Source organism: Equus quagga, chromosome 10 (genome assembly GCF_021613505.1).
Source record: "Equus quagga isolate Etosha38 chromosome 10, UCLA_HA_Equagga_1.0, whole genome shotgun sequence".
Lineage (NCBI taxonomy): Eukaryota > Metazoa > Chordata > Mammalia > Perissodactyla > Equidae > Equus > Equus quagga.
Genome location: NC_060276.1, coordinates 34,704,481 through 34,731,083, shown reverse-complemented (window position 1 = coordinate 34,731,083; position 26,603 = coordinate 34,704,481). Strand labels below are relative to the sequence as shown.

General features: G+C 41.3%; 1 protein-coding gene across 6 annotated transcripts in view; it reads right to left on the bottom strand.

Annotated features, from left to right (window-relative positions):
• DCX (doublecortin) overlaps positions 1–26,603 on the bottom strand; it is a 367,013-nt gene that overhangs the window by 14,243 nt on the left and 326,167 nt on the right. For 4 of the 6 annotated variants that reach the window (XM_046673007.1, XM_046673008.1, XM_046673009.1 and 1 more), the window contains 3 exons: positions 22,415–22,517; positions 20,280–20,402; positions 4,988–5,082 (listed from right to left, as the gene is read on the bottom strand). In XM_046673007.1, coding sequence (XP_046528963.1) covers positions 4,988–5,082; positions 20,280–20,402; positions 22,415–22,517 — 321 coding nt within the window. Of the gene's footprint in view, positions 1–4,987; positions 5,083–20,264; positions 20,403–22,414; positions 22,518–26,603 lie in introns of all 6 variants that reach the window. The other 2 variants (XM_046673011.1, XM_046673012.1) reach the window with 2 other exon arrangements.

Below are 26,603 nucleotides of genomic sequence, written 5' to 3'. Positions count from 1 at the left end.
CGGATCATTGCATTTTGTTTTTCCTTAGTTATACCTAAGCAAGTGAAATGAGACAGACACTGACAAGTTATTGAACTCACTGGACATTTTTCAGGCGGTACGAAAGGGCATTTTCATTATGGAAGCCACCACTTTGAGTCCCACTACAGTGAACCACTAGCCTTCAGCATTCAACCCTACTCTTAATCGTTCATGTAACAGACACTTCAGTGTAATTGGTTGGTTGGCAGATATAATTATCTGAGAGGATTTTTCCAGACTTTTATCTCAGAGGAAGCGGGGACAGGCCTAGGGGTAGAATCATGAGGAGACTCCATTTGCAGCTGCTATAACTTGGAATGAGTAGGGTGAGATGCAGGCTATGGAGAGAGACTCCATAGGACTAGGCTTAGGTATGAACTTCTGTCCTCTATCAATTTATTTAGTATTCAAAATGTATTTTTTTCATGGGTATTAAAATGTTCAGGAAAAGGAATTATCTCAACCTTCTGTTTTTGTTGATTGATATGTAGAAATACAGAAAAATGCATATTGCTTAACAATACAAATAATTTGCACCTGAAATTCATTTGCTTAGTCCCTTGGAGCCCTCCAGAACAAAATGTTTGTAACAAATACAGCTGTGCTGGCCATATTAATACATTAGAGAAAACAAAAACTTGGTGTCTGGTCCAAGGAGCTTATAGTCCAAAGGAAGTCAGAGAGGAGTTTTGAGAAACCTGGCTTCTAGTTTGGGTTCGCTTTTTCCCAAAAGTGCCCTGCACTTTTCTGATGGTGTGGTTTTGTTCTCACTGATTTTTTTTTTTAAGCCAGAATGCCCATTCTCTTCACCAGCCATCAAAAGTCTACCCAGGCTTCAAGGCCCCACTTAAATGTCACCTAGTCTGTAAAGCTTTCCTGTCTCCCACCCTCCCACAATCGGATGTCTTTCCCACCCTCCTTTGTGCTCTTGCAGTCCTTTTGTTTGCTCTTGATTACACCACCAAAATCCACTTAGAGTGGTGTCTGTGATTTAAGGGTCAGGACCCTGCTTTACTCATCAAACTCTCTCTCCAAGCACTTACAGGATGACAAAAAAGTCTGGAAACACAGAAGAAAATGGATATTTAAATAATGTTAGTTATATTGTCACATAATATGTTGAATACCTTTTCCTTCAATCTCCAGACAACTTCACAAGTAAAATGCCTACAAATTTAAAACCACAAGTGCAATCATTAATCTGGGAAAACTTTAAAAATAAATGAGAAAATTTCCCTATGTTTCTCAGCATTTTGAACTTCTTTACTATGGTACCTTCTCCAAATTACTGAATCATACTGGGGCTGTCTTTGATCTCGGCACTTCCTTTTTCTTATCTGTAAAATGAAAACACTGTCTTCCCTATCTCTTTCACTGGGTTATCAAAAGGGTAAATGAGAAAATTGCTATGCAACAGGAAAAAGCAGTATGAAAATGCAAAATATTGTTCTCATTAACTATACAAGGATTTACTCTGTGTCCATATTGTAGCACTTGAGTATGCGGACTTTGGCTAACCCCATCACAGCTGCATTAGAGAGGATTCTCCATGAGCTGCTTAAGAGGGGAAGCCAAGAGGCTGATTACAGCTTAGGGCCCTGCCACAGCCATCAAAAGTTACCAAAGGGATGCTGGGACTTCAAGTTTGTTTCCAATTGCGCAGGAGGAAAGTCATGGCCTCAGCCACCTGCTTCCTTTCTCCACCATGACTCACACCTTTCAGGTCCACTTGGATGGAAGTTCAGATGAGATCTGCTAAGGCCAACTGCCCAAGGACCTTGATGGTGCTAAAGCTCAGGTAGCTGTGTGAAAGGAGGAGCAAGAGGCTGACACCTGAAGCCCAGAGGGACTGAGGAACGTCTCAAGACACTTTTTAGCTTATTCAGAAAAAACAGTTCACCCTCCATCATTGGTGGTGTAAGCATGAGGCTATTGCCTCCTGATAGGATGCATTGAGAGAGATGCAACATCACTTTTATGACATTTCTGCCTCAAATGCACAATCTCAATTTAATCACAAGGAAACATCAGACAAACCTAAACTGGAGGACATTCTACCAAGTAACTGGCCTGTACTCTTCATGTCGACAATATACTTTCCTGAAAGATAAAAAAAAGCCTCAAGAACTTTTCAGATTAAAGAAGAATAAAGAGACATGACAACTGAAGGTAATGTGTGATCCTGGATTGGATCCTGGACCAGAAAAAGAACGTTATTGGGGCAATTGATAAAACTTAAATATGGACTGTAGAGTATATAATAGTATTGCATTAGTGTAAATTTCCTGATTTTGATAATTGTACTATGGTTATGAAAGAAAATGTCCTTATTCTTAAGAGATATATACGAAAGTATTAGAGGTAAAAGGGCATAATGTCTGTGACTTAATCTCAAGTGGTTAAAAAAATAGAAAAATGTAAATTTGTGCAGAGAGAGAGAGAAAACACAAAAAATAAATAAGTCAAAATATAAACAACTGGTGAATCTGTGTAAAGAGTATACAGAAGTTCTTTATATTATTCTTGCAACTCATAAATTTGAAATGATATTAAAGTAAAAAGCTAAAAAAATAGTAAGAATTATACAAAATCTAAATGGTGTTTTAAAAGTTTACGCTAGAAAATTATATAATTTATAACCTAATGTTTGTTTGCCTAACTGTCATAAAAAGTAATTTTAAAAATAAAATAATACACTAAAAATTCCACAGTTAATAAAACAGTGAGGTGCTAAGAAAATGCTGCCAGCTGTAGCTTATTCTAATCCTTCAATGGTTAAATTCGTTCTTAGAATTGAGTCAAAACAAGAACAAGAAAAAAACCCTCACAAAGAAAAAGCCTGCAAACCCAACCAGGAGAAACGGTTTAACCATGCCAACACTCACCCCAGTGGGCTTATGGATGATGGGTCCTCAGCCTAAATGAACTGAAAATGTCAATTGAAAAGCTGAATGACTCAAGTGTGCAGACCAAATGCCCAAGCTGCCCCTAGCCCTTTGGGGAAGGTACTGATGGAAGGTAGTGGGGTAGGTCACACTTTCCAGAAGGAAAGTAAAGGCAGAAATGCATAGGGCAAAGACACAGTAAGAAGCAGTGTAGCATAGGAGGTTCCGCGTGGAGAGTGGAACAACAGAAGTAGGCTACTCCCCATCTTGGAATGTCCACATTAACAAGCTTTGCCACTCAGAAGAATAACTGAAAGCTGACTGCAAAAGCAATTTTCATCCATTTCACAATCTCCGGGTGCTGTTGGCTACGCAGTTCAGCAGATCCTCCTTTGGGGAAACCAAATAGCTCAGCAGGACAATTAGAAGGTTCTGATCAGGCAGGGTCAATACCAGAAGTTAAATGGGTCATTAAAGAAATGAAACAGGCATTAGGAATGATGGAGCAGGTAATGGTCAGATTAACCAGGAAATTGAAGTCCTGATGTAGAGAAAAGGAAATGAAAATGGATGTTAGGCAGTGGTGTGCTGTTAAATGTTTAACAATTGACTTCCTGTAGGAAAAAAACAACCACCTTGATTTGTAGTATTTGCTGATATCCGTAGTGTAAATATTCCCTTCATGGCTGAGTTCTAGTTACCTATATGATGTCACTGAACACAGAGTTAGGAAGTCCCGTAAAAGCGAGCTAGTGTGGGGGCCGGCCCAATGGCATAGTGGTTAAGTTCACGGGCTCTGCTTTGGGGACCTGGGATTTGCAGGTTTGGATCCTGGGCGTCGACCTACACACTGCTCATCAAGCCATCCTGTGGTGGCATCCCACATACAAAATAGAGGAAGACTGCCACAGATGTTAGTTCAGGGCCAATCTTCCTCAAGCAAAAAGAGGAAGATTGGCAATGGATGTTACCTCAGGGCCAATCTTCCTCACACAAAGAGAAAAAAAAGTGAGCTAGTGTGAAGTGACAACAGCATACCGCCAGCAGTAACCTGGGGGCCAGTTCTGTCTGCTACTACCTAGCTATGTTACTCTAGTAAGTAATTTAACCTTTCTGGATCTCAATTTCTTCATCTTAAAATATCAACCTCATAAGATTATTGTGAGAATCAAATGAAACTAATTTGTCTCCATCTAAGATCTCTTCCAGCTCTGACCTTCTATGGTTCTGTGATGGAGTTGGCCATATTGGTGGCTTTTCGCCTATTTCCATCTCACACCAAGTCTTTTGAGCAGGAAGAAGACAAGAGAATCCTAGAGGAAGCTGCTCTAGAGCATGGTAATCAGAGCAGAAGCCACATCCACGTTACCTTAGAGATGAGGTTCAAGGCGGTGACCACTCCAGATTTTCTATTTAGGAGAGATTTCTGGGTGGGAATCTGTTTGGAAAGTGGGGCTATAGAATTTATACACTTGTATTATTTTAATGGTATATTTATTTGGGATGACTTAGAGGTGTAAATGGTGCCCGGGGCCAATGCAATGTATATATGCCCTCTCTTCCTACACTGTACCAGAATCTGCCTTATAATGAAGAATACATAGTGAAACTAGGGTGTGTTCATATTTTAATGTCCAGCAAATCTAAAGGGAGAAACTCAGTGTTAACTTTCTTTGACTGCTATCTTTATGTCACTTCTGTTGACTGGTGCCTGGGGACATAAGTTGCCCTCAATGCCCCCTGTGCTATGCATCTGAATTGGAGCGACAAGTGCCCAGCTCATCCCCTGAGCCATCATTTGGTGACACCATTAGATCAGAATGGGTATTTGGGACCTCTCTACCTCGTCCTTTTGGTTAAATGTAACTGGAAGTAAATAAACCGGGAGTCAGAGGAATAAATAAAAGTGACTGGAAGCTTGGCCCCTGCTGGGATTCCCAGGGCTTCAAACTAATGATCCAGATGAAGGGAAATTCTGATCTCGATGTGCTGTTGAAGTAGATGGAAGAGAAAACCATCAACCAGCCATTCAAAAAAGTCCGAGTGCAAAGGGGTTTAGTAAGGTATAAGAGACATAATACCTTGTGCTTCCGGAGGCTGCCAGGACTGGTGGGCGTAGAGATGGGAGACTGCTTAGACTTGGGGGTAGAGAGCTGGCTGCTTGAGGTTCCATTTGCTAGCCCAATGCAAGAGAAAAGGAAGGGATAAAAATCAACAGCATACAAAGGAACACGTTATCCTTCCCCTCTGAAGACACTAAGAACATTCGAACAAGGTACACAGACAACCAAGTGATTTGATGAGTAGAGCAAAGGTGAAAAGAAACACATTCCTCAGAAAGGCAAGAACTGCAATCCTCAGTTAATTAGATCCCGGCGCAGTGCAAGGCAGTAATCCTCCCACCCTTTCCCCTGAGTGCTTCCAATTACAGGGGTCTGGTTCTTTTCAAATCTTTTTCATATTCATTCCCAAGTTTGACCCTAACAACATCTCTGGCAGGTAGTCTGGGAACATAGTATTTTGTTTCAATTTTGTAAGTGAGAAAAAAGTGAGGCACAAAGAGGTTATGTGCCTTATCTTAAAGCGGAAGAAATATGGGTGATTCAGACCAGGGCACATCCCTTTTTGTGGCAGATGATGTGGCATGTGCAGGACAGCCCCATTGTCAATCTCTCCCCCACCTCCTTTTCTACTCATCTTCCCCCAACCACCACTCTCTCTTCCCTCCATCATTCTGGGTGAAAAGAACAGAAGGAAAGAAAGAGAAATGGGTCTAGGCGAGAAGAAGAATAAAAGAAAGTGGAGGAGAAACAGAGAGTAAAAGAGTAAAAAAGGTTCAAACAGCAAAATGGGCAAAGGAGAGAATCATAAAGGAGAGAGAAAGAGATCAAGCATGGAGGAGAGGGGAGACAAGAAAGAGTAAGATATTAAGAGAAGAGAAGAACGAGGAAGTTTGAAATAGGGAGAAAGACATAGAGACAGAGAAAGGCAGACAATGGCTGCCGGAGTCAGAGTGCAGCCCCATTTGTCTCTAGTCAATAAAATGCCCAAAAGAAGATGGTTTACTATTTAACATCTTCATATTCCATTGTGTTTGCAAATTGTTTTATATTCCCTTGCTAATGAGCTTTTTAAATATCCAGTCATGTAAAAAGAAATGTGGTGCATTGAAACGGAACGATTAAACAGCTTTCAAAGTGGATTCATGTTCAGACATCTCACGCTAAACTTAATTTTCTTTTAAATCTAAGGATCTACATTGTTAATCAGAGATATTCTGAAATGTGCTTTAAAATTAAAGGCAAATATCCCAAGGGTGTGGGGTGGGGAGACAGAGGGAGGGAGGAGGAGAGAAAGAAGGAAGAAAGGAAGGCAGGAGATTAGGAGGGAGAAGGAGAGATTGAGAGAGAGACACAGAGAGAATATAGAAAATTGAAAAGGTTAGGTAGGAATATGGCCTGAGAGTGTTGCTGTTAGTCCCACAGGTAAAGCTTAAACTACTGTATTATGAATATTTTCTGAGGATATACTTCGTCTGCACCACTTATGGTAATGTTTCCCTAGGTTCTGGAAGCTGCATATCAACTGTAGAGACAGAAGAGACATCAGTATGGTAGTTGCTAAGTTTATCCAAGTGCAAGTGAGCTGAAAAATGAGCACTTAGGCATCCACTGTCTGGTTTTACTTGTATATTCACTCATCTATCATCCATTCACTGAGAGGCCTTTCTGCCTGTCAGGGCTTCCTGGAAGTCATTCATTCATTTAGCCAATAGTTATGGGGTACTTCTTCTGAGCCAGGCCAAGTATTAGACATTGGGGTTTCAGAGATGAGTAAGTCAATTTCTGTGGGGAGGCAGGCAAGAATATAGTGAGCTAAGTGCTATGTCAGATCCATGCAAGGAGCATTATTGGCGCCTGCAGTAGAGGCTTTGAAATCAGGGGACTGGGAGGCCAACAAGAGGAGGCAACACCTGAAAAAATCTTGGAAGATGACCCTGGAATAGACAAATCTATAGAGACAGAAAGTAGATCAATGGTTGCCAGCAGCTGGCCAGGAGGGGTGGGAGAAGTGGGAGGGGGGGGGGAATAGGTATAGAGTTTTTTTTAGGGGTATAAAGATGTTTTGGCATTAAATAGTGGTGATTATTGCACAACTCTGTGACTAAACTAAAATCCATTGAATTGTACATTTTAAATGAACAAATTGTTTGCTATGTGAATTGTATCTCAATAAAGCCATCAGAAAAAGATGAATTGGAGCTAGTTAGGCAGGAAGGGTAGAAAAGGTATTCTAGAGTTTAAAATTGCACCAGTAGGGGCAAAGACATGGCGGTATGAAAGAATACAGTATGTTTACAGAAGTGCAAACAGCTCAAAATGGCTCAAGCATAGGGTGCCAGCAGTGAGCTCTAACAGATGAGACTGGAAATGAGGGTAAAGGTCAGACATTGGGGGCCTTTTGTGGGGTGTTCTCTGAAGTTTGGGAGTGAGTTGAGAAATAAATCTGGGAGTGACACCATCAAATTTGTATTTTAAAACTATTACTCCAGTCGCTGTGGTAAGACCTACGAGGTAAGGCGGGGTGGAATGGGGATTGGTTAGAAGACAATGCATTAGTACAGGTGAGAGGTGATGGTGGCTTAAATTAAAGCAATGAGCAGGGAGAGAAGGGGCATGGTGTAGGACAGAGACCTTGAGGCTGGACAAGCTTTGAGTGTTATGTGCATATACAATGTAAGCCACCCAAAGGAGAATGTCACCTGTGCCGAACAGCACAGACTGTGGGAGCTAGGCTTTGCCATTGCACTAGGCTTTCTGGTGAATAAAGGAGGCAGTTTGGAAAAGGCAAGAGTCTGTGAAGCCACAGTGGGACAAAGTAGTCAATTACTCTGCAGGAAAAGGAAGGAGTTACTGGACCACCTACAGTGCCTGAGGGCCTACCCAGCAGGACCTGACCCTAGTGTTCAAGATAGAGAGCAATCCTGGAGATCTGTCTGAGCTGACATAATGGAAGTCTTCCAAAAGAGCCCCGACTCCAGCCAGGAAGTCTAATAGATGTGGGCAGCCCCCGGTAAGTTCCGGCATTTTGTTTCACATCATCGTTATATCCTTTGGCAACAAGAGATCTAGTTTCCCAGCATTTGTCAGCCATGCTACAAAGGGGTGGCTACTAATAGTCCCAATGTAAAAACTGTCTTTTTCATCTACACTCTTATCTAGCTGACAATGAGCCCACCGGTCTTGCCAAAATGTGGAAAACTGTTAACCACAAGCATGTCTCCACCTATTGGTCATAGATCTACAGATACAGGTTCTTTCATAACTTCCTTTTTTTATTCTCAATATCCTCTGGAACTCTCTGTCTCAAAAACTTTAGGGGTAATACACGAATATATATTCCATCTATACCTCTCTATAGATAGATTCTCTGCATATGTGTATATGTGTGTATACATTCCCCTACCCTTCCCCCAGCTAATCAATCTTAAGCTATCTGTAAATAAAGGACTTATTTTGTCATCACCATTCAACAGCCATTTTGGAAATCTGTTTTTAATAATTTAACTGCCACTCACTGCTTTGTTGAAAACTGCAGACACTTTCCCAGACTTCCCTGATGGAATGGAACCCAAAGATGGACGTAGAGAAATGAGAAAATGTAGACATGCACAGGCAAATGTCGATTCCTGACAAGCTGAAGGAGCTCCTGCATTTACAGGCTAGATAAAAATATATTCGTGTATGCACTTCTTCTATGAGTTCTGTGTGAAAAAAATCTGGGAGGGTGCCATTTGACAAGAATTTTGAAGCCAATTCATAAATGTCAAGTAAAAGAAGTAGCAAGAAAAAACACAAATAGGGTCTGACGAACTGTGCATGGTCTTGGATTGGCAAAGCCACATGGAAGGCTGTCACAGTTCATTTTGAGAATAGCTGGAAAAAACACAACTGTTTGATATCCCTCATTTTCCTTTAATTCTTCTTTACTAACTGCCCTTAGCTCTTGTCTCTGAGCTTCCATTTCTCAACTGCAATTTGGGGATGTGTGGGTGGGGGAACTTCTCCCTCTTTTACTTCTCTCACTTTCTCATTTCCCTCCATAGAACCACAGCACTATCTCACTGCTGTCACTTCTATTTACACAAATCCAAATCCTTTAATTCCTTTCTTCTCATTGTATAGTTAATTTTTACCCCCTCTATAACAAGTTGCACCAGGAACTTTTCAATCTCCTAGGCCATCTTATCAATCAAAACAGGATAATAATCAGTGTTTATTGAGTGCCTATGATAGGCCAGGCGCTCTTCTCTCTCTCTCTTTTTCCCACTTTCTCTGTCTCTGTGTCTGTCTGTCTATCTCTCTCTCACACACACACTCACACACACAATCTAATTTAGTTGTAGTCTTATTTCTGATGGGGAAACAGAGGCTTGCTACAGTTAGGGGTAGCAAAGTCAGGATTTGAACGCAGATCTTTCTGATTCCAAAGCCTACGTGTTTTTTTGTTTTCAGTTTTTGGTACATTGCCCTTTCTTTTTAAAATGAATTTCTTCTGGGACTCCTTCCTATGACAACTTTCTGTTTGGGGGTAGGAAGGAGAGAGGAAATTTATAGCAGAGAAAAGAGAAAGGAATAGGAGAAAGTAGAAGCAGACACCAGAACTTATCTTCTGGGCTTTTATTCCACTTGATCTTGTTTAGATTAGAAAGTGATTAGCAAGAGCTTTCTTTCATTCACTGAACTGACTGGGTATCATAGACAATGTCATGAAACAATAGCAGACAGAGCAGCCAGCATGGCATGTAACTACCCTCATGCCACAGAGCTCTCTGGGAAGATGGTATCTGTGCCCTGTCTGTCACTCTCCTCAGCTGGTACCCTTCAGCTATGCACTTGCCAAGCTTGGCCCAGCACAGTCTTCGCTCACTGGCTTCTCTGAATGATTATGCCTGCCCTTGTCCCAGTGCTCATCTTTAAATCCTCGGCTCCATCAGAATGGAACAGGATAAGACCAGACATAATATGGCTGGTTAGGTAACTAGGATGAGTTACCTAGATTTATATGTACGGGGAGAAATGGGTTCCTAGGAGTGAAGAATAAGGTGGAGTGAGTCAGTTCCCCAAAGAACAAGGAGAGAGAGTCTAGTTTCTGGCATGGGCGGCTAAGGACAGAGTGTGGTCACCAGCCAGGCTGAGTTGATGCTGAGCTCCTAAACTATGGATTCCCTTGTCTAGAGGCTGGACTGATCCCTGGAAATGGGATTCAGCTGCGTGTAAGGTAGGTGTAAGTAGCCCCAAGTGTGGTGATTAAATAACTGTCTTGGCAGCGAGTGAGACATTCATTATACATTCTGGGTTCAAATTTGCATGGCCAAAATGGCAGAGGAAGAAAAGAGTCAGCTTAGCATCTGCATTTCATCCAACCTTTGACTGGAGACTAAACTGATTTAATGCTCACTCACTTAGCTCTGGCCTTTCCTCCCATTCTAATCCCAACACTTGAGCCCAACTCAAAATCAAGCTTCTTGGTTTTGGTTTGATGTCTAATTTGAAATATTGCTCACTGAAAATAACCCCAGTCTACCAAAAAAAGCCACGATAATAATTTCAGAGCTGCCTTAATAATTGCAGTTGTATTTCTACAATTATTTTCAAAACATTTTACCATATATGAATTCACATGATTATCATGATAACCCCAAGAGATGGTGGCCAGGAATTACTGGTATGCCTTTTTAATCACAAGGATATAGAGGCTCAGAGAGAGTATGACTTGCTTAAAGGGTATAAACTGCCTCTCCTCAATGGATGATGGTCTCAGAGATTTGCTCAGATTCATTTCAAAATTCATTTAAGGATAGCACATCACATACCTCCCACTGTGAGCTTTTAGCAATTGGTTCTCTATCTTGTCTTCTCTAATTCCCTAATGCCTTGCAGAGTGAGATCTCGATACAGAATTGAGCCATTTCCTCATTTTTTCTCATATTAGGATGCACTAAGCATTCCTTCATTCCAGTCCAAAGACACCCTGTTTTTTCCCTACATATATGAAGAGTTTTTCTGGAAGGCCATCCAAGTAGAACCAAGGTAGTTTCAACTTACTTCAGAACAAGGCCAAGAGACAGAGCCTGTGGTTTTCACACATTTATCCCAAAGAGCCATTGGGCAGGATGTTTGGATTGGTTTGGCTAATTGTTTCTGCTCAGTGGAAAAGCTTTTGTCGCTCTCCCCAGACCCATCCACTGGGGAAGCAAGAACTGAGGGCCCTGGAACATTCCTTCATTGATTTAATCATAGGGCTGTATGGAGGATCAGAATTGGCCACCCCAAAATGTGTCTCTTCGGCTTGATTATTTTTAAGAACAAAAAACCCTGAAAAAAACTTTGACCTCCCCTGCAACTGCCTAAAAGAATTTAAAACAGAAGGGCCTGTTCCAGGAAGGAGCTAATATCATAAGATAACTGTAGTGTAATGTAAAATTTGTCTCTTAGGTCACATTGCCTATAGTTGGCCCATTTGCACTTCCATCTCCATGTAAATTTCCTTCCTCCCCCTTGAAGTCCCAAACTACTACCCCCAACACCCTCCTTTGTCTTTAGCTAAAAATAGTATTTAAGGTGGTGACCTCAGCCATTCTGGTGAGTTGCTCAGTTTTCCTGAGTTTCTCTCAGGTATACAACTTATAAAGCTTTGTTTGATTTTCTCCTGCTATTCTGTCTCATGTCAATTTAATTCTTAGGCCAGCCAGAAGGACCTAGAGAGGGTAGACCATTTGTCTTCCTCCCCTAGAGCTGGTTTTCAGGCCAAATTCAATCATAGGTTGTGAGATACTGTAACTTTAGAAGTTACAATTTGAATTTTAAATCTATTCTCTACAAAGTCTTGGACAGCATGCAGTTGTGAATCCTTTAAATAAAGGAGAGAAGAATCTTCCCTGTTGCAAAACAAATATGTGTACCCATTCCTGCAATATTTTGACACAGATCAGTTGCCCTCCAGAAGAGGATATCTGTAAGAAGGCTGATGGAAGTGCCAGGATTGTTTCCTCAGGCTTGATAATGCTGAAAACATTTATTTCCTGTTGAAGGTGGTTCTGCTGAAAATATTTTTCTGGTGGAGCAAGCCTGTTGTCAACGCTCACTATTGGTTTTATGGGACAGGAACTAGAACAAACTTACACTGGTCTTAATTTGTGGAAAGAACCCACACTTTGGAATCAGTCAAGGCTTAAATCCTGGCTTAGCCATTTCCTAGATGTGTTTCCCCAACTGTAACATTTGAATAAAAATAATGCATATCTCAATTGTTGTTGTTCTGAGGATTATATGACAAACTACACATAAAGTGCCTAACCAAGTGCCTAGCACATAGGAAGGGCTCAATAGATGACATCTTCTATTGACATTACTACCATCACTACTTGAAATGAAGGAATTGCATAACAATGCAATATACAGGCACTGAAGATTTACCAATCTATACAGGTTGAAGACTAATTCTTTGTCTAGCAGGTCAGGCATTAGAGGACTGAAGTTTCCCTGAGTGAAGTCCATTACTTCTTGTTTTTGCATTTTATTGCTGTGGTCCTCATAACACAGACTTTGGACCTCTGCTCTTCTCTCTTTTTACTCTCTCAGCATTACCATGGCAGGAGGCAGTCAATGAATGCAACGTGGAACCATTGAAGGTTTTGGAGTAGAGGACTAACACAATGGAAATGGTGTTTTAGGAAGAGAAATGTGATGACATCACACCAGATGTGTAAGAGCACAGAGATTTGAAGCAGAGATACCACTTAGGAATCTGTGGAGTAATCTAAGCATCAGGTGATGAGGGAAAGAAAGAGACTTCTGTGTGAGTAAGGTGGAGATGTTTCAAAGGTTCAACAAGAAAAACAGCAGGATATGGTGGACATGAAGGATTAAAAATTGGGAAAGAGTCAAAGATAATGCCAAGATGTTGGGCCTGGGCAATAGAAGAGAATTGATTCTATTGTCAGACAGGGAGTTGGGGGAGGAAGTGTTTTTGATTTTTAGACACATTGTATTTGGCATATATAAGCATGATTATCTGGTAGGCATTCATGGGATTGACATCCAGAAGGAAGATTGGGGCTGGAGATGTAGATTTTGTTTTTTTGAGATTTTTTTTTTAATTGCAGTAACTTTGGATTATAACATTATATAGCTTTCAGATGTACATCGTAATATATTTCGAATTCTGTGTAGATTACATCATATTCACCACCAAAAAACTAATTATAGTCCATCACCACACAAGTAAGCCTAATCACCCGTTTTGCCCTCCCCGCCTTCCCCTATGGTAACCACCAATCTAATGGAGATGTAGATTTAACAGCTGCCTCCCTGTACCCTGATGTGCTATATTCATCTCCATCTCTGCTCTTTTGTTCATGTTTTTCCTCCTGCCAGAAATAGCCATTTCCTTATCAGGTGAAATATAACCCTCCTTCACACCCTAGATCTTCCAGGAAGGCTTCCCTTAGCACCCTAGACCCTGATGAGTTCTCTTTCCCATGAACTCCAATACTTCCAGTAGCACTTACTGCTTGTATCGCTCATTCACTTGGCATTTAAAGAAACCACTGCCATTAACTCTTATTTAGCACCACAGTGCAAAGGTTAAATTGTGGACTGTGGAGCCAGATTGCCTGCCTTCACATCCCAGCTCTACCACTTACTAGCTGTGTGATCTTCAGCAGGTCACTTAACCTTTGTATGCTCTAGTTTCTTCATCTGCAAAATGGGGATAATAGTACCCACTTCATAAAGTCATTGTAAAGATTAAATTAGCTAATACCTGTAAGTGATTAGAACAGTTGCTTGGCACATAATAAGAACTACATACATATTTGCAAATAAAATTCTTTTGTTAAATTTATGTGAGTACTGGTTCCCCAAATAAATCATAAGCTTCTTAGTGACAGGAAATTCATCTTGTCATTCCTTTTCCTCATAGTACCTGGCATTTGGTGGCATACTAGGTACTCCACCAAAGCTTTGGAGATTCAATTGTATTTGAACATAAGTCCCAGGCTGCGGCAGGCGGCCGGGACTCCTATTCCAGGGATATGGGTCAAAACCACCAACCCTGTGGAGTGCTCAGTCGCCCCCATTATATTGTTTGCCCCAACCATTTCTCTGAGTGGTTCTCCAATGACAACAGGAAAGTTGCCTTAGATAGGCCAGTTCTTCCACTTAAACTATGGTTTTAGAAAGAATCAGAATCATTGGGAGGGGTGGTGGCAAGGGAAGTTTTTCTCTTCTGATAGCTTTGCCAAGGGCACCAGTTCCCCTTGGAGTGACAGTAGGGGAGGTGATGGAATGTGTAGGATTGGGCATTGGAAACAAAGGATCCTAATTACTCATGGCTGTGCTTTATGCAGCACAAAGTGAATGACACAGATACCACCCCACCCCTCTGCCTCCCCACATCCCTTGCCTGGAGGTGGGGGAAGGTGGAAGGAAGCAAAGAAGCAAGGACTGTCCAACAGGGACCTTTCTATTCACCACTCTGGAGCTTCCACATGTTGCCTCAAGGACACTGCAGGGATTGCCTGCCTGGAAGTCAGGAGAGCTAGGCTCTGGCTCTTGAGTACTAAACAGTTGTGTGGCATTGGAAAGACCACAAGATACTGAACCTCTTTATATCTTAGTTCCCCAATCAAACAAAACACAACTGGGTAATTATCCTCTCCCAACCTAATTCGTGGTGCTATTATGAGTGACAACTGAGGTGATGAATTTGGAAATATTTTGCAAAGTGCAGAGCATTTAATTCATGTAAAATATCATTATCTTGAACCTCTCTTAGATGGATAAGAAAAGTATTGTGCTATCTAATACAGTAGCCACTAGTTATATGTGGCTATTGAACATTTGAAGAGTGGCTAGTCAGAACTGAGATGTGTTGTAAGTGTAAAATATAACCCAATTTCAAAGAATGTAAAATATCTCCTTAACAATTCTTATATTGATTACATATTGAAATGAGAATATTTTGGATATACTGAATAAAATTAAAATATTACATCAAAACTAATTTCACCTGTTTCTTTGAATTTTTTAACTGCGGCTACTAGAAAATCTAAAATTACTTGCAAAGCTCGCATTTGTGGCTTGCATTATATTTCCATTGGACAGAGCTAGTCTAGACACTCACATTCAGAAAGATCAGAACAACTATGTCCCTCCTTCTTAGGCAACCCAAAGCAGCCCGTTTGGTTCAGAAGAGCAGGATTCCTGGATACAATTCTCCCATGGACACCCTCAGCCTGCTGTTTCCCGTCCCTTGACCTCCCCTTTCAAAGGTTGTGTATTTTGGCAGAGAAGCCATTCTTTCTGGGGAGTTTGGGCACAGGGAAGATTTGACTGTCAGGAATAGGTGCACATAGTTTGGGGGAAGGAGGGTGGGGACTATAGGGTTGCTACAACAATGACTTACTGTTGAAGAACAGCAAACTAATTATCATATTACAATTCTCTCAGACTACCAGGGTGGGTAATTAGCTTCCTTGGAGGCTACTTAAAGAAAAAAAAGAAAGAAAGAAAAGGAAAAGATTCCTTCCCAGCAAATAGCTACTTTGTCCTTTTAATTCAACTCAATTCATTTCAACTGGGGGTAGTTGCACAAAGGGAAAAATTAATACATTAATGGCTGAAATGGAAACAGAGAGAGACACACTAGAAATGTCTCCCTTTAGTTCTGAAGCCAGGCTTACTTTTGCCCATGAAGATGGCAAGTCCGGGGTCAACCAAAATGGGGCACTGCACAAGCTTTCTTCAAACATCCCATAGGAGCCTTCTGGGCTCAGATTTTATCTATTTGCCATAGTCCCTTGGCCTTCTTTAAAGATAGACATGGCTAATGGGACGTGGATTCTAAGAGTCCATCAGCTCTGCCCGGCGATAATAAGACCCTCTTATAGCAATATTATATAGACAACCAAATCCTTCCTTAACTTGAGTTTAGAACCTAGCAACAGACATTCCATTTGGGGCAAACTCAATATTGGCAGGAGTGGGGACTGAACTCGAAGGGAATAAAGTAGAAGAATTTTGATTTATTCGTGGGCAGAACAGGAAAAAGACAACTTAAGAACTAAGGAATAAAGAATCAAATTATGACGCAAATTACAGACCAAATAGCATCAATTTACTAAACCTCAAGTCAAACTGAACCCACATATTAATTGAACTGTGAATTGGACCGAATATACGTATTTGAAAATCTAGCAAACTTGTTCAAACCAGAATCAAACCTATATATTTTCTAATGAATTAGAACCTCAAAACATTCCTTTAACTGAATCTGAACTGAGCCAATGTTTCATTTGGTTTGAGTCCCTACTAAAGAGGAACGTTTTTGGCTTTCATTTACCTTCAAAGGAAGGTAGTTAAAATTCCCTGGAAATGGCCTTATCTTCCACAACCTTTAGTTATTCAGGTTGAATGAAGGAATGTGAATCCATCCACAAGTCTCAGAATCAAGACAGACTAACACAGGATGGAAACAGGGTGGTACTACCATGTCCTAGAAAAGAACAAAGAATTTCAGCCCCAACCAACACCATTATTCTGTGGCTAAATGTATATTAACTTGCATATGTCCCCTGCTAACAGCTCAGAAAAACCTTGACACCTTATGAAATAATTTTTCTTCTTAATGTGCATAAGGGGAAATTTATGCTAATACAAAACTATGCATCATTTGTAGCTCATCCTTCTGGTTATCTGATTCTGATTCTGTGAAAACTATTGTACAACTCTATAAGTTGGAAACAACTGATAACAATGGAAAATTATTTGTATCTATAGACATACAAATTCTGTCTTATCCAAAATGGAAATCAAGAATCAAGTCTTGGAGAAGACAAGAAACTCGTCTCAAGTCACAAAGCTGGGAAGTGGTGTAGCTGGGCCTTCCTAGAGAGATGTCTCCCTCTCCTTTTCTAGATCCTATCGCCATCCCCCTCCCAGCTTGGAATGGTACTGAATGAGGCGGAGGTAGGAAGGGGAAAATGGGTATGTCAAATTCAAGCCTTACCTAAAGTACTATTTTGACCAACATCAGTTTTGCCCCTGTGGAATGTTCACTGAGTAGATGCCCTGGACTTGGCTCTAAACTGCCATGGAATGGGCAAGGTTATGTTACATGGATCCTTTTACACTTTGAGGCTGAAATCATGTGGAGGCTCTAGACACATCATCTGAGATGAGCTCAAACATTCTGGAAATTGCCACAAAGGCTAGCTAGAGTTTGGCGTCATTTATGTTCATGAACTATCTGAAATGAAGATTTATACTCTCTCTGCTGAGAACACCACTTTAGATTTTGTGCTGGTAGAAGAGGGGCTGTTTGTAATTCTGCTACTTGCCAAGTAAAGTTCCCTTGCCCCCTCTCAAATTGATTACGCTGTTTATCTTGTGTGTATGAAGTACATCCTCATTCCTTCTCTTTAGCAAGGGAGGCCTGGAGGAGCAAAAGCAGATCTTGTCTGCCTAAGCATGGATTGGGATCTATTATAACTCCTTTCAACTTGACAAATATTCATTGAATCCTAATGCATTCCTGTCTGTCTCTAATATCTTAGAATCAGTGAGGTGCATATTTTGTAGGAGGGAATTTCTGTAGGTAGCATGCTGGAGATCAATAATTTGACATATGTTTAAACTGTGTTTAATTACAGGTTGTTGTGTCATGTGTGCTGGGTAATTCAATTGCATACAGACTGCAAAGAGAACATATTTACTTCAAGCTGCTGCCACATCAGCATTTCTAACTCATGGTTTATGTGGTAGTTTAAAAATAGGTTCATAAATTTTTTTATACTCATCTCTTCAAGAGGTAGAGCCGGATTCCCCTCCCTTGAATGTGGGCTGGACTTAGTGACTGCTTCTAATGAGTAGACTAGAACAGAAGTGACAGTATGTGGCTTTAGAGACTAAATCACAAAAGGCACTACATCTTCTTCCTTGTTCACTCTCTTGAATCACTGTCTGGGGGAAGATGCTGCCAACAACCATCTTTGAAGTAGATTCTACAGTCTTAGTTAAGCCTTCAGATGACTGCAACCCCGACCAATACCTTGACCTCAACTACGTGAGAGATCCTGAGACAGACAGAACCACCCAGCTAAGCCACTCCAAATTCCTGACTCATAGAAACTGTGAGATAGTAAATGTTTGTTGTTTTAAGATACTAAGTTTTGGGGCTGGCCCCATGGCTGAGTGGTTAAGTCTGTGCACTTTGCTGCGGCAGCCCAGGGTTTTGCTGGTTCGGATCCTGGGCATGGACATGGCACCACTCGTTAGGCCACGTTGAGGTGGTGTCCCACATGCCACAACTAGAAGGTTCTGCAACTAAGATATACAACTATGAACGGGGGGAGGTGGATTTCGGGAGATAAAGCAGGAAAAAAGAAAAGATTGGTAGCAGTTGTTAGCTCAGATGCCAATCTTAAGGAAAAAAAAACCAGATACTAAGTTTTGGAGTAATTTGTTTCATAGCAAGAGATAAGTAATACAGGTTAGAAATCCCAGAAATTGCCAATGATATTTCTGAAAAGTGATTAACTAAGTGATTATTGCCAGACTTTATGAATCTTGATGAAATGTTTACAGTCCGTTTTTTTTCCAAGGCCCTGCTTAGAATCTGTACAACCAATTTCATTCTCAATCCCAGTGTTAAAATCTAGGCCTTTGTAGTTTGAGCAATATGAATTTGCTTAGATAGATTCATGTGCTGTTCTGTACACTTAACCAAAATGTCACCAAACACATGCATTTTTATTCCTTCAGCAAAAGTTACCTACATGCTTACTGGGTCTCTAGCACCACGCTGGGTAAAATTGGTGCTCTTATGCATCTATTCATTCACAAGCATTATTTGAGCATCAACTAGGACCCAAGCACTGTGCTTGGCACTGAGGATACAAAAATGAACATGACATCTTGCCCTTGAGGGGCCCAGTATTTAGTTGGGGAAGTAGACAGGTAAATACATACTTTACAACACAGTGTGGTGAATATTATCCCAGAGATGTGAATAACATGCTATGATATTCCAGACCAAAACAACTATTTCTATTTGAAGTATTGAAGGATGAATAGGAGTTTTTCAAGCAAAGAAGAGTGGTGGGTTAGAGGGATGGCATTCCAGGTGTGAGGGAACAGGGTGTGCAAAGACATGGAAGTATGAAAAGCCTGAGCTGCCTCCTCACAGTTTAGTTCCTTCTGCCTGAGAATAAAGACATGGCTGGTGATATGCATGTGCTCCTGGCAATGTGAGGACAGCAGGACAGGCTATTTTTCTAGGCCAGAGGCATTTCAAAGCCAATTGGCTGTTCAAGCTGCCTCAAATTGAAGAGGAGAGAAAGGGTGCTTGTGCTCACTGCCCCAAGGCTCTCAGGCTAGAAGAATTCTCACAATGAACCCCGAGCCTTGGGAAGACAAATGTGTAAGTTTCCTGGACCATCTAATTTCCTTATCATGAAGAACTCAAATTGTCAGTGCATGAGGCTACTAGGCTTCTCAACTTGGACTCTTGCCTTTTAGATTAGCACCACTCAAACTGTGGGTGCAAGATCTTGCACCAGAACATAAACCAACAGACTGCTGCCTTCATCAATAAAAACATTCTATGAAAAAAGAGTCAGCTGAAGAAAATGGTTCGCTCAGTGGCATGATTTACATTCGGCACAGGCACCTAATCTCGTCACAGACTGATAAATAGCTCATAGGTTGGTGGTGATCCATAAACCACATTTTTTAGATCACTCACTATCCATTAAATAAAATCCTATATGACAAATCTCTTTGTTTCCTTTCAGAACCTTCCCTACACTTTCTTTTCTTATTTTGAGAATGATGCAATTTATTTTGTTTCTCTTTTTGTTTTGACTTCTAAAAAGTTTAAAGTGAAATTTGAAGCTCAAGTGCATCAACTACGTTGACAATTTTGCGTAGCATTTTTTTACATTCTTGTTTTTGATCCCGATCTGCTATTTCAAATTTGTTTGGCTTGATTATTTCATTAACTATGCTTTTGCTGGATGATGTTGAAGATGACAATGAAGACAACCACGACAACAAGCATTACAGCAAGCATGGCAAATAGGCCAGGTTTCTGGTCTGCATCCATGTGAGTTGAATCAAGGTTGTGAATATGTCTCCATGACTCCAAACAAGTTTGACTGTTTAATCCATGAATTGATAGAATTGGTGTCATGGAGACACAATGGTGTTCATGAGGAACTCATTCCTCTGCATGCAGAGGGTATTGGCCTCTGTAAATGAAGTCAGCGTGCACAGTTAGGAGAAGAGCACTCACCGTCTTGGTCGTTACCTGAGTCAGCAGGAGACTTGCTCCGGCGCATGGGGCCAGGGCTCTTGGCTGAACTCTTCTGAGGTGTTGGGGATGCCTTTGGGCCAGCTGTGGCTGATGGGTTTCCCTTCATGACTCGGCATTCTGGTGGAAAAGGCAAAGACAGCTTACTAGAGCCAGGGGAGAACTGAGGCTCAGTATATTACCAGTCTCTGGAAACTGGAATAACCATCACAGACCAAAGCACCTAATAGCTGAGGACTACAAGGTAGCCCTTATTGTTTGTAGGAACAATGGCTCTGGAGAGCAAGGCATGGGAGAAACTTTCAAAAGTCACCTGGGCTGAGCCAGGTGGTTAAATACCTGGATTATGGAAACAAGGGAAGGAATTGAAAAGCAGGTCAGGTAGGTAATTACATAGTCAACTTAATTATTTTTGGAAAACCCAGCCATGTCTCAGAATAGCACCTGTTGCCATAATTAATTAATTTCCTTGGAGAAGAGACCGACAGCTCAGAGGCTGCAGCCACACAGATGAAACATTCATGAGTAATTTAAACAAGGGAGAGGGAGCTACCATTTATTGTTCATTACATGCTCTGTATTACAATAGGCATATTATGGATGTCATGTCATTTTATAAATAAGCACTACGAATACCACCACCACCACTTGCATTTATAAAGTTTTCATCTTTCAATGCACAGTATCATAATCCCCTATGCTGGTTTAATGAAAATATGGGCCAGCAGTGACTGCCACTCAGAACTTATAGAAAGCTCGTGGGTGTGTAAGAGAGTCTGCCAAATGTTTCTACTACTTGCCCCAACCCCAGACTGACCCATTTGGAGTACCCTTTCTATTCAGGTCACTCAGCATCCCTACCATGGTAATTTGGGGCCCTGGTTATGCTAATATATTAGGAGGATTATTATACTCATTTTGCTGATGAGAATACAAAGAGCTTAAGCCTCTTGCTTAGGGCCACAAAGCAAGAAAATGCAGAACAAGGACTAGCAGCCAAGCCACCTGGGTCCCAGTCTAGTGCTCTTTCCCCTGTAGTTTTCTCAACCTTGTGCTGTGATGCTCAAAGTGGAACCAAACTGCTAAGTAAAAGGAGTCCTTTTTTGGGGGACACCTCCTTGTCACCTCCTATTTAAAGATACATTGATATATCTTTTCTGGTATCTTTTTTCCAGAATCTTATTTCTGGGAATCTTTTCTGGCAAATTGAGTCTTTTAGGAAACAGAGGTAAGCTGAAAGCTTCTTTTTCTTTGTTTTCCTTGTTTTGGTTGATGAACTTCAGTGATCACTGTCCAGAGCTGGAGATATAGAAGCTATAGGAAATTGGACATAGCCTGGGATTTGTCTAGCTACTTCATCGTCATTTGCCTGTTCTCATAGTGACCACTGCAGAAATGCCACCTCTTTCAGGGTCCTTGTCACTTGAGTTGTTTGTAAAGTCTATGTTAGTACAACTCAGTTTGTTTTTCTCAAACTTTACTCCTCATAATTGGGAAATATGTTTTGAATGTGTTTTTCCATCAGGATCATATCCTAATCCTGTTGCTATGTGAACTAATTCACCATTAACTTACATGTGGAGCTTGGACTCAAGCAAAGGGAGTTGGACAGATGTTCACCTTTTTCCTGAGATTAACAATCCTCTCGAATCTTGAGTCACAAAGCAGGGGGCATGAGGCAGCAAACCAGAAGGTGGGGAAAAAGGAAAATGTTTGAACTAAGAACACAGTGGAAAATCTTTCTAAAATGGAACCATCAACATGGGCCAAATAGCTGGAGGATGTTGACTAGAAAAAACATATACATACAATGTCCAAGTTCTGACTCCAAATGTTCTTCCTATGGTCTGATTGTGCGTGTCAGCCATTTGACAAAATATGTGGTTCAAGATATATGGTCACTATTGGGGAAGACAGCGTGTTTTATTGAGTTTGAAGGCTGGGCTTCTGGGACATCCAATCAACCTTTCACTTATTGACTCATGTATACAAATATAAAGGAGAAAGACTAACAATATTTGCCCCTGAGGGACCATGTATGGATGTTCATCAGGCCATATGAACCCAAGGAAATCCTAAGGGATGGAAGGAGGGAGAACAATGGAGCAATAAAATTCAGTGGTTGAGCTTACCATTTTCATCCAGAGAAAAGTCATCCTGTGCATAGCGAAATTTTTCAGGACCACAGGCAATAAACACATCGTCATCACCAAAGAAATCATGGAGACAGGTTACCTACAGAGAAAGCAGAAACATTGGATGGACACTTGATGGTCTTGTGACAACCAACTTCACACCATGTTGGCAGGGGCAAAAAGCTTCACATATGGGCCATCACTTCTAGCCCCCAAGGATCTCCTTTTTCTCAAAATACCAGGCTCATAGTCTGCACCATGGCTTCTAGTGAGTAAAGATATACTGAGTGCCATGTTTCATATGTGATAGTCTTGCTTCCATTGCATCAAGAGTAATTTCGAGGGGCCAGCCCTGTGGCCGAGTGGTTAAGTTCACACGCTCCGCTTTGGCGGCCCAGGGTTTCACCGGTTAGGATCCTGGGCGTGGACACGGTACCGCTCATCAGGCCATGCTGAGGCGGCGTCCCACATGCCACAACTAGAAGGACCCACAACTAAAAATATGCAACTATGTACTGGGGTGTTTTGGGGAGAAAAGGAAAAATAAAATCTTTAAAAAAAATTTTTTTTAAAGTTTAAAAAGTTTAAAAAAATTTTCTTTTTAATTTCAAAAAAGAGTAACTTCCAGACCATGTACAAATGGAATGCCCCCCTCCGAATAAAAGTCAGCAGCAGATGGCCCTCCAAATGTCACCTTTTCTCAGAACCTCAAAGACAGAGCACTCCTAGTCCAACTCTGGGGCCAGGGGTGTAGGCCAAGGCAGATAAGAAAGATCTGCGGCATGCGGTGGATAGAATCTGTAGCTAACTGAGACATGGAAGTTTCTCTCTTCATTTTCATGAGTTTTGAAAGAAGGATACCAGTTCTTAACTGCTTTGGACTCACAAAAATTGGACTTTTGGTAAAAATAGACTAAGAACCTGGTAGTGGCCCAGAATACCATTCCTCCCTGAAGAACAGGAGGGGAAAACTATCTTAAGCACTTAAAACTTAATCAAGAGCAACGGGTCCCCATAAGCTTGAGGCTCTGCTGGTGAAGCCATGTTCCCAGGATCCTTCCCGCCCTCTAGTGCCCTCTGCATTCCTGCTTCTCCACAATAGAGAGACAGTCTCCCTAACTCCTTTTCTGCACAAAGAAATGAGGGTCCCTGGGAAAGTATGCTGGTCCTTGCAGTCTCCCCACTTCTCAGCTTTCCTAATTACATTTGATTATTAGTCCAGCACATTAGGGAAACCCCAGGAGAAACCATAGAGTCAAAACATTCTTATTCCAATCCTTAGCTTGAAAGTGTTCAAAGCTTCTAATTGTTCTAAGCTACCCATTCAAGCTGCCAGCAATGGCTTTCCAAAGGCACAGTGCTCACAAACTAACAACAGCTTGCTGGGTGCAGGGAGCAATATGTTACATTTGAAAAATGTTTATATTAATAACATCCCCCACCCAGAGTCTATTCAATCCTGGTCCCCCAGCCAACATGATTGTAAGCCTTATACAAAGCAAGAGATACATAAAGATTATCTCTGTTGTCTCAGCCTGCCCATCATCTAAGAGATGCCAAGAGGGCCGGCCTGGTGGCACAACGGTTAAGTGCGCACGTTCCCCTTTGGCGGCCCGGGGTTCGCCGGTTCGGATCCCGGGTGCGGACATGGCACCGCTTGACAAGTCATGCTGTGGTAGGCGTCTCACATATAAAGTAGAGGAAGATGGGCACGGATGTTAGCTCAGGGCCAGTCTTCCTCAGCAAAAAGAGGAGGATTGGCAGCAGATGTTAGCTCAGGGGTGATCTCCCTCAAAAAAAAAAAAAAAGAGAGATGCCAAGAGAAGAGAGGGAGACTTGCAGGACTACCAGAGTCACTCCTATTAAGTCTCTTCCCAGCCCTTTGTCCCGACCTCATCAAATAGGCCAACATCCTTCTTCAGCCCACTCATCCATCATCCATTCACTCCACAATCATGTAACAACAATCAGAGCTACCACTAATTGAATGCTTGCTCTGTGACAGGCACTCTGCTAATTACTTCCAAATATGTCATCTCATTTTACTCTCACACTCTCACAACAAATCCTAGAAGTTGGCAGCATTGTCATCACTATTTCACAGATGAGAAAACTGAGACCCAGAGACAATAAGTAAATTACTCAGGTGGTAAGCAACGAAGCCAAAACAAATGCAGATCTATCTGACTCCAAAGATTTTGCTTTTGGCCGCTCAGTAATACAAAGCACTTACATATAGTTCAGGCACTGGGGAGACAAAGATGAACAAGACTTAGGCCATGACTTCATGGAGCTCACAATCTGATGGAGTCAGATACATGGAAACAGAGCATTTCCATGTAGTGTCATGAGCGCTAGGGTAGGAGTATCTTTAGGTGCCATTAGCAGCATATCCAAGTGACCTAGTGACTGGCTGGCACTGTTAGTTCAATAAGCATCCTGCATGTTGTTTTGGTAGCAGATCCAATAACAGAGGCTATATGCCTTTGAACCCTGCTGCAGACTCACACCGACATCTTGGATCTTGACTCAATAAAATCTGTAGCCCCTAACTTTGAAACATTGTGCGTCTCTAAATTGTTTACCCCCGATACCTCCTTCACCCTAAAGATCTCTGCCATGCCCTGACCCTGATTGGCTACCTTTAGTTTTGGTCATGAGTGAGGGAAGCCTCGCCCTTGGGTGTCCCTCCACTAATGGACTCTGGGATTTAACACTTTGTTTCAAGACCTGCCTGTATTTTCACGAGTACTCACTTAGTCCTTTCCATTAGATCACAGGTTTCCTAAATATAAAGACCAAGTTTACCTCTCCCTATATATATCTCACTATGGTTCCTGGTAGAGTGCCTATCATATAGTGAGAATTTAGCCAGAGCTATTTTTGCCTCAACCGAATGTAAAGAAAATAAGAAGGAGGCTTTGTAAGAATATACAAAGGCAGAAAAGTAGGAAGAAGAAAGAAGATATCAATCATGGCAGACAACAGGAACTAGCATTCAAAAGTTCTGAAAGGTAACACAAATACACAAATTCAGGAAGAAGAAAGGAACAATGACTGTGGATTCTGAAGTTATTCTTTGCATAACTATGCTAACTAGTTTGAAAACTTAGATGAAATACATGATTTTCAAAGGAAAACCTAAACAATGAAATTAGCTCAAAAAGAAATAGAAAACTTCAACCAACTAGTAGCCATAAAAAGAATTCAGCAAATACTTCAAATAGCAACTCTTCCCCAAAAGGCACCACTCATTTTGGAGATATTGGTGGAAATTGCTTCCCTAGAAGAAAACCCAAAAGTTCAAAAGCAGCCATCGCAGTGCCATGCCATGATACCCTATTGTAGGACAAGAAAACCTTCACAAATTGCTTTGGGGGTTGCTGTTACAATGACCTACCCTTCTCCAACCCCAAGCCTCTCTGCCTCCACCCAGGCTTTAGGAAAAGCCTTTGGATAACCTCTCCTTTGGGGAACTTCTAAGAAAGGCAAAGCTCCCTATGCTTCTGACAAACTCACAATGGTGTGGCTGGCTTCAAACATTCATTTTGCAATCCAGCTGTTCAGCATCAGGTTTCTCGTGTGATCCCACCCTACATTTTACTGGTTCCCGAATGTAGACAAATTCACATTGCACATGTGGATACCCAGCTTTCCCAAATGCCTTGGATATTGAAACACAATAGCCCTCCCTCTTTTGTTACAGATGTGGGAAAATAGAAAGCTATCCGTCTTAAATATGAGGAACCCAAAACCCAGAGAATCAAAGTGGCCCAAGGATGAACAAATGGCTCACGGCAGAGTTGAGACTAGCACTCACGTGTCTTGATTCAATTCAGGACAAAACAATTCAATTACCTGAGAGAACATGCCTTCCTAAAGTCCTGACTTCAAAGGCTTGTATATAGCCTAGACAGGAGAGTCCCCACTTGTCCTAATCAATGCCTGATATGCATTAGAACATTTTACTGGATTGAAAAAGGAAAGCATCTTTATGGATCATGTTTTAGTCTATGGACAAGAAAACTTCTATTCATTACTATAACTGGCAACAGTGTGCAGTAGAGAAGGAGGACAAGGAGAAAAAGAAGAACAAGGAAGAAGAAAAAAAAGGAGGAGAACCAAAAAAAAAATAAAAGGAAGAGAAGGAAGAGAAGAATGGAGTTAAGAAATAATTTCCAAATGA